General features: G+C 37.4%; 1 protein-coding gene across 4 annotated transcripts in view; it reads left to right on the top strand.

Moving 5' to 3' along the window:
- The window catches only part of LOC115218085, a 98,475-nt gene that overhangs the window by 52,332 nt on the left and 33,331 nt on the right, over positions 1-12,812 (top strand). For 2 of the 4 annotated variants that reach the window (XM_029787864.2, XM_029787866.2), the window contains one exon: positions 11,754-11,866. The exons of the other annotated variants lie outside the window; for them this stretch is intronic. In XM_029787864.2, the coding sequence (XP_029643724.1) occupies positions 11,754-11,866 (113 nt within the window). Of the gene's footprint in view, positions 1-11,753; positions 11,867-12,812 lie in introns of those variants that run through there. 4 annotated transcript variants of the gene reach the window in all.

The raw sequence follows: 12,812 nt of genomic DNA on the forward strand, positions 1-12,812 counted from the left end.
CCCCTCCCACTGGTGCTCACCCCTCCCACTGGTGCTACCTATATTTCTGCACCCCCCCACCGCCATTATAGGTGTCTACTCTTTGAACCCCCCTCTTCAATACGCTATTTCACCATGCATTACCCCTCTCTCGATATCCTACGTTCTACTTGCCTAGAACCTGTCTCTGAACCACCCCTCCCACTGGTGCTCCCCTATATTTCTGCACCCCCCCACCACGAACCCCCCTCTCAATACGCTATTTCACCATGCATTACCCCTCTCTCGATATCCTACGTTCTACTTGCCTAGTACTGTCCTCTGAAACCACCCACTCCCTGGTGCTCCCCTATATTTCTGCACCCCCCCCATAAAAAGCACCATCCGAACGTGGCCGATGCCAGACCCTCTGGCACCTGTGCAGGTGGCACGTAAAAAACACCCACTACACTCGCGGAGTGGTTGGCGTTAGGAAGGGCATCCAGCTGTAGAAACACTGCCAGACTAGACTGGAGCCTGGGGCAGTCCCGAGCTCCCCAGACCCCGGTCGAAACCGTCCAACCCGTGCTAGCGCGGAAAACGGACGTTAAACGATGATGATGATGATGATGATATATATATATATATATATATATATATACATATATATATATGTATGTATGTATGTATGTACGTGTGTGTATATGTTTGTGTGTCTTTGTCCCCCCAACATTGCTTGACAACTGATGCTGGTGTGTTTATGTCCCTGTAACTTAGCAGTTCGGCAAAAGAGACCAATAGAATATGTACTAGGCTTACAAAGAATAAGTCCTGGGGTTGATTTGCTCGACTAAAGGCGGTGCTCCAGCATGACCACAGTCAAATGACTGAAACAAGTAAAAGAGAGTAAAGGGAGATGCAGGTGTGGTTCCTGGCTTTGAAGCTTGCTTTGCAACCCTGTCGATTTGGGTTCAATCCCAACTAAGCTAAAGCTTGGGCAGTGTCTTGACTTATAAACCTTAATATAATTTGGTAGTATACCATGGTTGTCAAACAAAATACGGTGTCCCTACAAGCAATAAATGTGTTCAACTTGAATCTCCATCAGTTCTGTGGCCAATCAAATATTTACTAGGCTAACATGATACATATGTATTAGAGTTGATGTGATCAAATAAACCTTTGAAGGCAGTACCCCAACATAGCCGTAAGTACCTGAAATCATTAAAAGAATAAAATTTCTGAAATTCTTATAGTGTTCTCTCTGTGTATACGTCCTGATTCTGTAAGAAACTAGGGATTTCAATGAAAATGTACTTAATCATAATTTTCATCATTATTTTTAATGTCCTCTTTCCCATGATTGCATAGATCAGATTGAGTTTATTAGGGCAGATTTCCTATGGCTGGATGCCCTTCTTGTTGCCAACACTAACCTGTTTCTGAGCATGGTAATATTTCCTCATAACTAAATGCAATATAACACCAAAAAAAAACAAACAGATGAAGAGGAATAATTTCTTGTAAAAGACAACAAAATCTTTCCTCAGGAAAATAGCAAAAAAATGTTAAGAGCAATTCAAGCAAACAGTTAATTGGCAAAATTCCACATCTCTGGTGCCACATACTCTCTGAAGAAGTTGGAATGCTACAAAAGCTGTTAAGTTTAGAATATAAAGAACTTGCAACAGATAGACTGCTAGTAGAATTAAAATTAAAACTTTATACCAAATTTATAAAATGATACCCTCAAAGTGTTGACATTTTTCAAAATCAGATATCTCAAAAATGCTTACTGTTGCATTTGGTTGCATTCAAACTCAGTTTGAGAAGTAGTTAAGCAAATCTTTCAGGTTTTATTTCTTTAAATTATGTCTTGTAATTATTGCGCTTTATTATATATTTTTAAATTCATGTCAATATCTGTGGGTGTGTGTGCACACATATATGTATGTGCAGCATATATGTGTGCACATGTTTGTGTGTGTGTATATATATATATATGTGTGTGGAGGCGCAATGGCCCAGTGGTTAGGGCAGCGGACTCGCGGTCATAGGATCGCAGTTTCGATTCCCAGACCGGGCATTGTGAGTGTTTATTGAGCAAAAACACCTCAAAGCTCCACGAGGCTCTGGCAGGCGATGGTGGTGATCCCTGCTGTACTCTTTCCCCACAACTTTCTCTCACTCTTACTTCCTGTTTCTGTTGTACCTGTATTTCAAAGGGCCGGCATTGTCACTCTCTGTGTCACGCTGAATATCCCCGAGAACTACGTTAAGGGTACACGTGTCTGTGGAGTGCTCAGCCACTTACACGTTAATTTCATGAGCAAGCTGTTCCGTTGATTCGGATCAACCGGAACTCTTGTCGTCGTAACCGACGGAGTGCTTCCCATATATATATATGTGTGCGTGTGCATCTTTTTTTAATATTTTCCTTGTTTTGGTCATTGGATTGTGGCCATACTGGGGCACTGCCTGGAATATATTTACCCTTTGAAATCCTCTATACATCCTTCTATATATTGTATAATGTCTCTCACCCAGCCTCACCACCACCTTCATCATTTGTAGATGTTCACCATTTCTTTCTTTGATGCCTCTAACGAAAGTCTGGTATATTTTTTTTCATCTCTTTGAGCTCGTGCGGTTAATAAAGAGAACTTCATCACCATCAACATCATTATAATAGTAATGGCAATAGTGATGGTGGTGGCAGTTGTGATGGTTGCTGCGGTAGTGATGATGGTGTGATGGTGGTGGTGGTGGTAGTGGTGATGGTAATGGTGATGGTGGTGGTGGTGGTGGTGGTGGTGGTGGTAGTGGTGATGGTAATGGTGATGGTGGTGGTGTTGTTGGTGGTGGTGGTGGTGGTGGTTGCTGTGGTAGTGATGATGGTGTGGTGGTGGTGGTGATGGTGTGATGGTAATGGTGATGGTGGTGATGGTGGTGGTGGCGGTGTTGGTGGTGGTGTTGGTGGTAGTAATTATGGCTATGATGATAAGGAGATACAAGATGGTGGTACCATCATGGCTATCATTAACATTGACAAGTTTAAGACAAGTGAGCTGGCAGAACCTATTAAACGCACCGTACAAAATACTTAGCGGCATTCCGTCTGTCTTTACGTTCTGAGTTCAAATCCTGCCAAGGTTGATTTAGCCTTTCCTCCTTTGGGGAATTGATAAAATAAGTAAATAAGTACCAGTCAAATATTATGGGGTGGAGCAGGGGGACTGATGTAATTGACTTCCCCTCCCCTCAAAAACTGCTGGTTCTGTGCCAAAATTTGAAACTATAAATACGGAGATGTTAGACGTTAGAGTTCTTATTGTTGTTTGAAGGCGCATGGCTCAATTGTTAGAACATCGGGTTCACAATCGTAAGGTAGTGAGTTCCATTCTCAGACTGGGCTGCGTGTTGTGTTCTTGAGCAAGACACTTTACTTCACGTTGCTCCAGTTTCACTCAGTTATATAAATGAGTTGTGACAACTTTACCCTTTTATTGTTTGGCTTTTCTAACCCCATTTCAGGTTCTGTTTGTAGTAGTAGTAGTTGTAGGAGTGGTAGTAGTAGCAGTAGCAGCAGCAGCAGCAGTAGTAGTAGTAGCAGCAGTAATAGTAGTAGTAGTAGTTGGTGGCTATTCCTCCTCCCCAAACCAGCCCAGATTTGGTAGCTGTATAATCAAAGGTGTTCCACTGGTGACCTTCTCATCTATTTTGTTTCAAACACGGTCATCTTGGACTACATCACGTAGTGTGTTCCTTTATACTCAAAGTCGGCAAGGTATGACCTGAGGGTAATTTAGCTGCTATTTTCAGCAAGCTGAGCTGTCACGGAGAAGCTCTTTCATTGGCATGTGATAGTTGTTGTCGTAGATGATAATGATGATGCTGATGATGATATTGTGGTTCTTGTTGTTCCTGTTGTCGTTGATGTTGATGTGGTTATTGTTGTCGATGTTATTCATAGTAGCATTTAGTACTTATAGTCATTTAACTATTTTATGCCTTTCTTATTTTTGTATTTTTTTTTAGACCCAGGTGAACCCTTGGCTACTTTAACAATGGTAAAAGTATCACACTGCAAACTGGGGAGGAAAAAAAAACAAAACCCCTTTTTTCCCAACTTTGTGGAAATGTGCAAATTTTTACTTAAATTTATTCTCACTTAAACTTCTATGGAAATACATGTATGAACCAGGATGCATGTGTAATACATCTGTTTCTGATAAATGGTGCTCCAGATAGGCTAGAATGTGGATATTGTCCATATATATATCTTGAATGGAAGGCAGGCAGTCTCTTTTAACCCGAAATAATTGTGGAACCTCTGATGAGAAACAAGATCATATTGATGAAGTTTCGAAATCATGTGATAAGGTTCTATCAAACTACTTCATTCTGTGAGTTTATCTCACCAAACAAAGATCTTGTGGCTTTCTGCTCACAGTCCCAAATGTTTTGTGAGGTTAGTACTTTTGTGTGGCTGTTTGAGTTAAATTTTGGCTCTCATTTCTAGCAATCGTTGGTGCTATTTTGCACCCTCCTTTATTAATGTTACCTTTTTGGTTTTAATTGCTATAGATACCTATAGTATAACGTATTTAATATAACTTAACATATTAATATATTAATATAATATCTTATTGTATGCTACTACATATATATATTTTTTTTTTTTTTTCTGATGTGTCTGGGGAGAGTCATTTTCTTTTTGTGCCTTATAATGTAACACACTCACCGGTAAAAAATTTCCACTTATTTCTTATTTTTATTTTCCTAAAATTTTCGTTGCATCTTGCAATCTTTTCAATTGTCTTGACTCTTTCAATAGTCTTGAAAAGGTTGCAAGACGCAACGAAAATTTTAGGAAAATAAAAATAAGAAATAAGTGTAAATTTTACCGGTGAGTGTGTTACATTATAAGGCACAAAAAAAGAAAATGACTCTCCCCAGACACATCAGAATATGTTTCAACACACGAACTCATATAAAGAATCTTGCAAACCAAATCAAAAAACGAAATATATATATATTAATTGAAGTGGACCCTATTATCTATCCATTACAGTCGATATTACCAATCAGTTTTGCGAGCATGAAAGCAATTGGTAAAATCAGCCAAAATGGATGTATAATACTGTACACATCAATTAATATACCCACTCTATTGACAAATATACAAGTACATTTTTTCTGACTTATGGTCTCTTAGACAACTTTCACACACACACACACACACATATCTGTAATTGTTTTCTCAAATAAAATTGCACTTCATTTTTGAAGCTCTGATGAAGGTATAAGGTGATACACAAGCACTCAACTATGAGTGTATTGCACCTTATTTCAGAAACAGCTGTAGGCTAATAAAGTTCATTCTGTCATTTCTTGTTCCTTGTTCATTTATATAATCTCTTATTACACTCTGTTCTTGACCAGTGTTTTTCTCTGAAACATATGTATATTGAATTCTAACAGCAGGTTATTAGAATCAATATACCTAAGCATCATCATCATCATCATCATCATTTAACGTCCATTTTCCATGCTGGCATGGGTTGGATGGTTTGACTGGGGTCTGGGCAGCCAGGAGGCTGCACCAGGCTTCAGTCTGATCTGGCAGTGTTTCTACAGCTGGATGCCCTTCCTAACGCCAACCACTCCGAGAGTGTAGTGGGTGCTTTTTTTGCATGCCACGAGCACAGGAGCCAGAGGGGGTTGGTGTCGACTCTGATTGGATGGTGCTTTCTACGTGCCACCGGCACAGGAACCAGTCGAAGTGGCGCTGACATCAGCCATGTTTGGATGGTGCTATATATATATATATATATATACATGTATATAAAGTTAGATATGGCTAGTTTATGGGATTACCCTGGGTTTCATGTCCATAATGCACTTAGTTTTACGGTGTATCATCAGATCCCAAAACCTGTTGGCTTAAGGCCTCTCTAGAATATGGAGGAGTATATATATATACGTATATACGACGGGCTTCTTTCAGTTTCCGTCTACCAAATCCACTCACAAGGCTTTGGTTGGCCCGAGGCTATAGTAGAAGATACTTGCCCAAGGTTCCACACAGTGGGACTGAACCTGGAACCATGTTGTTGATAAGCAAGCTACTTACCACACAGCCACTCCTATGTCTATGGGTTATGATGAAATAAATATTGGCAGTCATATCCTTATATTTTGTCTTACTGTGGAATTTGTCTCCATAAGAGCCTTTTTTTGTGGGCTGCTTTAAATGAGGTTTGAACCAATCCTCTTCATTATCGTGTAGTATGTTGTTGAGATTTGCATACATGTCTTACCTTAGATACCAAGTAGAAAAAAAAAACCTTCCCAAGATTCCAAGTAATAATAATGAAATATTCCTTAATTTATTGGTTAAGTTGGCATCTTAACATCTCAACCAGTTGCAGATCTCAGCAAAACACCGTAAAAGACTAGCGAATTCTCATGTTGTGCAGAAATATGAAAACTTCTGAACAAAATGCAAATTGCCCTCCAGGGCAGCAGATCAAACAGAAGAAATCTTTTATTATGCAAGTGAAGAAATATTTCAAGATAAGAAAGAAATATCTCTTTGTAGAATGAAAAGAAAACAGGAGCTTTGGAAAAATATCTTTTAATCATCCTTTCAAGGCAAGAATTGCTCCAGGGGATTGTCTTAACTCTGAGCAAATCTTATTAAAATTCCACCGAGTTCCTGTACCTCCGTTCTTTCTTTTGATAGTAGTTCTAATAGGATTAGCTGTCATATAGACATAATATATATGCATATATACATATATGTATATATATGTGTGTGTGTGTATATATATATATATACATATATATATATATATACATATATACATATATATACATATATATATATACATATATATATATATATAATATATATATATATATATATATATATACATATATATATATATATACACACACACACACATATATATATATACACACATATATATATATACATATATATACACACAATATATATATATACATATATACACACACATATATATATATACATATAAATATATGTGTGTGTGGTATATACGTATACATACATACACATATATAAACATGCATACATACATGTACACACACACACATATATAATAGATGTCTACATACATCACTTCTTTGCATACATATTTACCTCTGTGTGTAGGTGTGATATAAAAATACATTATGTCCATATATATATTATATATATATATATATATATATATTGGTTTCAAATTTTAGCTCAAGGCCGGCAATTTCAGGGGAGGGGGATAGTTGATAATATGAGCCCTAGTGTTCAACTGATACTTATTTGAGTGGGATGAGTTTCTCGACCAGAAGAAAATTCTAACTGGGCCCCACCTGCAAGGTTATGCGCTGTTTATCTTGATATGAGATCACCATGTCATGCACATATGGTTGTGATGCATGTGCCTGGCGTATCCTTATCAGACGGGTAGTCATGATGGGTATCCTGGGGTTCGTATATTTTACCCCACTGTCACTTTGATGGTATGCACTGCTCTCTCACTCAATAATAATAATGATGATGATGAAATTATTGTGTATAGTGCTCAGGTGCACTACAACTCATCAAAGCCCCTTGTGGGTAGTAAAGAAATAGGTATTTCGTCTGCTGTTACTTTCTGAGTTCAAATTCCTTCAAGGTCGACTTTGCTTTCATCCTTTTGGGGGTCCATAAATTAAGTACCAGTTACGCACTGGGGTCAATGTTAGTTAGTTAGTTAATTTTTTGGCTCAAAAAGAAAAAAGCAAGGCCATGTAGGGGGACATGGAGTTATGTACAGGGTGGTGTTCATGTAAAGAGTTCAAGCCACTTGAGGTCAAGGGAGACTTTGAACCGAGTGGTCGTTGGCATCTTCACCATCTCGTCTGGCAGCTTATTCCACGGATGTAATCAACTTAATACCTTTGTCTGTCTTTGTTTGTCCCCTCTATGTTTAGCCCCTTGTGGGTAGTAAAGAAATAAGAATGTGACAAGGCTGGCCCCTTTGAAATATAGGTACAACTTATTTTTGCCAGCTGAGTGGACTGGAGCAATGTGAAATAAAGTGTCTTGCTGAAGGACACAATACAGTGCTGGTAATGATGCTCACAACCTTAGAATGCTAAGCCAAATACCCAAACCATTAAGCCATATGCTTTCACCAACTTACCATTTAGAGAATGGTAATTTCTTTAAAATAAATTAGCTCGTTTACAGCCCGCTTGTGTATGCCTCCTTAATAGTAAAATTTCCTGGGATAGAAATATTTATGGTAAATTTCCTGAGACAGTGTCACATGACAACTTGCTGGGGCTGCCTGCTGGAGCCTAGCTGCAGGTATTTAAAGGGAAAAAAATTTGACAAGTCAGTCAGTCAGTCGCTGACACTCGTTGACACTACATCGAAGAGGCCAGGGAACAGAAGAAAGAAGACATGCACCCAACACCAGAGCTGAAGTCACCTCCGAAAGGTGGGGCCCCGCCACATCAAAACGGTAGAGGAGTAGGGGCCGAAACTGGACGTGGTTCCTCCTGATGATGTCTTGAGCTAACTGGATCCTATAGAGGAGCTGTTGTGGTAGCAGACCACAAAACATGGTTGAAATTCCTATGGTAAATTTCCTGTACATGATCAGTATAGAATAATGTTTTGGACGAACTTCAGAATATGGGAAAAAAAAACAAAATTCTTTATCTTTTACCGTTTACTTATTTCAGTCATTGAACTGTGACAATGCTAGGGCATCCCCTTGAAGGGGTTTGGTTAAGCAAATTGACCCCGATTCTTATTCTTTCAATCTCTTTTTACTAAACTGAATAGATGTGAGAATGTAAACACAGAACCAGGGCCAGTTTTCGGCAAGGGTTGAAACCATGGATGAAAAACGAAAAATGGATCATCTTCTTCCTAAAATTTGTTATAGATAATCTACAGATGTTGGCTAATTTCTACACGTTTGTTTAGGAGAACAAACTGGACAAATTGAGGCCAATGAATGGACAAAACTTGAGGAAGTAGAGAAGGGAAAATAGGAAGCATAACCTAACACCCTCCCACCAAATTGCAGGCCTTGTGCCTATAGTAGAAAGGATTGTTGTTGTTGTTATTATTATTATCATTATCATTATTATTATTATATTATTATTATTATTATTATTATTATTATTATTATTATTATATTATTACTATTATTATTATTATTATTATTATTATTATTTATAATATATAAAGGATTGAGGTAACTCCTCTATTATTATTATTATTATTATTATTATTATTATTATTATTATTATTATTATTATTATTATCATTATTATTATTATTATTACTATTATCATTATTATTATTATTATTATTATTATCATTATTATTATTATTATTATTATTATTATCATCATCATCATCTTCATAATTATTATTATTATTATTATATGATTAGATACTAGTCAGTTTGTATTAATACTTCCTCCTAATTGGTTTTCTTTCGAGAAACCCCTCTCAAAATACCTTTACTTTTTTTTCTGTGACGCCATTTGTTTAATAACACGAATGCAATAGTTTATTACGATTGCGCTTGTAGAATGCATTTAGACGCTTGACCAGTCCATTGGAAAGTCCAGTAATTTCTGCTCTGTAGCTAGCTTCGTTTTAACTGAGCCTCTACATGTTTTGTTTTTTATCCTCTGTCCACTAAAATGAGAAACTTTTAAATGGTAAGCTCTTGTATACACTATGTAGATTCTAAAACATTACATCCACTTAGATATAACTGGAATGAGAACTGCATCGGTAACACAACCCATTGAGAGTCTGCGTAAACTAGAAATGGTTTTTCATCATCTTCAATTAACATCTGTTTTCTGTTGATATGGTTTGGAAGGTTTGTTAGGATCCAGTGAGTCATAGGGCCACATCAAACTCAAATATCTGCTTCAGCATGGTTTCCTGTGGCTGGATGCCCTTCCTTATGCTGACCACTTAACAGAGTGGATTGGGTGAATTTTTCTTTTTTTTTTTTGTGTGCCACTGGCAGCTTGCACACTGAGAAAATTTTTGTTAACATAAAACAATTGAAATAACAGACAAAATACCTATTTCTTTACTACCCACAAGGGGCTAAACACAGAGGGGACAAACAAGGACAGACGAACAGATTAAGTCAATTACATCGACCCCAGTGCTTTACTGGTACTTATTTAATCGACCCCAAAAAGATGAAAGGCAAAGTCGACCTTGGCGGAATTTGAACTCAGAACGTAGTGACAGACGAAATACCTATTTCTTTACTACTCACAAAGGGCTAAACACAGAGGGGACAAACAAGGACAGACAAACAGATTAAGTTGATTACATCAACCCCAGTGCATAACTGGTACTTAATTTATCGACCCCAAAAGGATGAAAGGCAAAGTCAACCTCGGTGGAATTTGAACTCAGAACCTAGCAGCAGACGAAATACCACTAAGCATTTCACCCAGCATGCTAACGTTTCTGCCAGCTCACCGCCTTTTAATTGTATTCTGCAGACTTCTTTGAGTTCCTGTAGTATTATTTTTTTACAAGAGACAATAATCTCGAAACTGCAGTCCATGCGTATCACTTAGGTTTTCGAGAGGGGATAACCTCCCTTTGCGAATATCATTAAAGGGCACAGGATTGTGTCTAAAGCCAGCTGGAGACGATGATCTCCTGGGGCTAAAAAGCTACAGTAACACCCCCCACCCCTAGTGGTTAGCCATATTAAGATGGCTAGTATACTTTACGTATTTTTTTATCTTTTTTTCCTTATTCCAATAATTTGATACTGCTTCTGCTTCTACAACAGAGAATACCTCATTCATAAGTATTTGTATTTAAATTAAAACCTTGTCATAATTACATCTAAGAACCTAATTTATCCACCAGATAAACGATGAAGTTGTTCTTACTATAATCTCTTCAATTCCTTTATTTTCCCAAATTAATTCAAATATGCTGTTAGTGCATATTGATAACGAATATGGTCTCAAAAGGGTTTAAAGCAAAAATATACTTTATAAATTTTCTTGTATTTTGATCATTTTCCTAATTTACTGTTTTTTACAAAAGTTTCTTTGTAATTAGCTTTCCAGTTTGTCATTACTTCACAAATTTCCATTTATTTAATTAATTTCGATAACATATTCCGATTTATGAATTTTCTTGTATCACGCTCTCAAAACATTTGAATCACCATCATCATCATCATAATCATCATTACTGCTACCATCACCATCATCGTTGTCATCATCATCACCACCACCACCACCACCATTATCATTGTCATCATTATCATCATCATCGTCACCATCATCATTATCCTTCATCATCAAATTACGTCTTCTATTGGCCATTACTTTCATTGGTTATCTGAATCTTCTCCAGCAGATTGTCTTGATATTTTTTGCAGTCCTTCGTCATTTCTTTTACAAAGGTCAATCTCCTGAAACCATTTCTCATCCTTTTTTTTCTTTTTTCTTTCTTTTTTTTTTTTAAATATCTCTTTTTTGACCTTCCTTTCCTTTACTGCAGGTTCCTTCTACTTGGATTACTCATCACTTCTTCATTACCAAACCGTCATTTCCCCTCAAACCACATCACATCACATAATGTACTGTAACCAGCTAAATCTTCTCCATCATACACTACTCCAAACATTTCATTCCACTTTTACACAGTTTATCTCTCAGCTCATTTGTGCACTGTCTTTCATGCATGCCTCATTTCTTTCCAGCCTACGCACATTCAATGCCCATGTTTTGCTACGATGCAACATAGCACATTGTACCCAAGCAACATACAATCTACCCTTCACTTGGAGAGAGAATCCCTTTGTTGCCAGCAGAGGTAATATCTCCCTGAACTTTTTTCAATCACATTCTTACTCTGACAAAATTCCCAAAAAAACGTGCTTCATTTACGGCGCTTCAATTTTTGATGCTCCATTTGTTAGTTATCCTTGAATATTCTTGGAATATCCAAGAATTATAATTGGTAAACTAACAGGTGAGGGTTGCCATTTGTCCTGCAGTGTGTGCATTATACCTTTTGTGAATGTAAACCCTGTACGTACCCCTGATCAAATGCCATCCTTATGTCATCCCTGAAAATTTTAATTAACTGGCTTGTTTTTTTAATTTCATTTATTTCTGTTGTGTGGTTTAGAAGTTTGCTTCATGGCCGAGTGGTTTTGGGATCAAACCCACGGTGCAGCACCTTGACATGACTAATGCCTTGTGAGCAAAGTTAGGTTGTTGATGGAAATTATACTGAAGCCTTTTGTGTGTGTCAGCATATATATATGCGTGTGAATGTATATGCATGTAAATGTGTATGTATGCATGTGTGTATGTATACACCTTTATTTGTGCATGTAATTCTTTGTATGTGTGTGCGTGTGTGTGTGTATCTGATTGTCTTTACATTGGCATTGCTTCAACAGCAGTGAAAGTTATTCGCATCTATAAAGAGTTCCATAGCAACTCTGCAGTTTCAATGTCTCAAAACCAGTGGAATAAAAAAAACCGAAAAAAAAAAACCCAAAGAAACAACAACAACAAATTTTGGCAACAGGAAGGGTATCTGTCTGTAGAATACTACTTCAGAAAATATTATCAAACCCCATGGCCTGCATGTAATAATCTTATTTCTTTATTGCCCACAAGGGGATAAACATAGAGGGGACAAACAAGGACAGACAAACGGATTAAGTCGATTACATCAACCCCAGTGCATAACTGCTACTTAATTTATCAACCCCGAAAGGATGAAAGGCACTGATGTAAAAATGATG

The sequence above is a fragment of the Octopus sinensis genome, linkage group LG12, assembly GCF_006345805.1.
Source record: "Octopus sinensis linkage group LG12, ASM634580v1, whole genome shotgun sequence".
Classification (NCBI taxonomy): domain Eukaryota; kingdom Metazoa; phylum Mollusca; class Cephalopoda; order Octopoda; family Octopodidae; genus Octopus; species Octopus sinensis.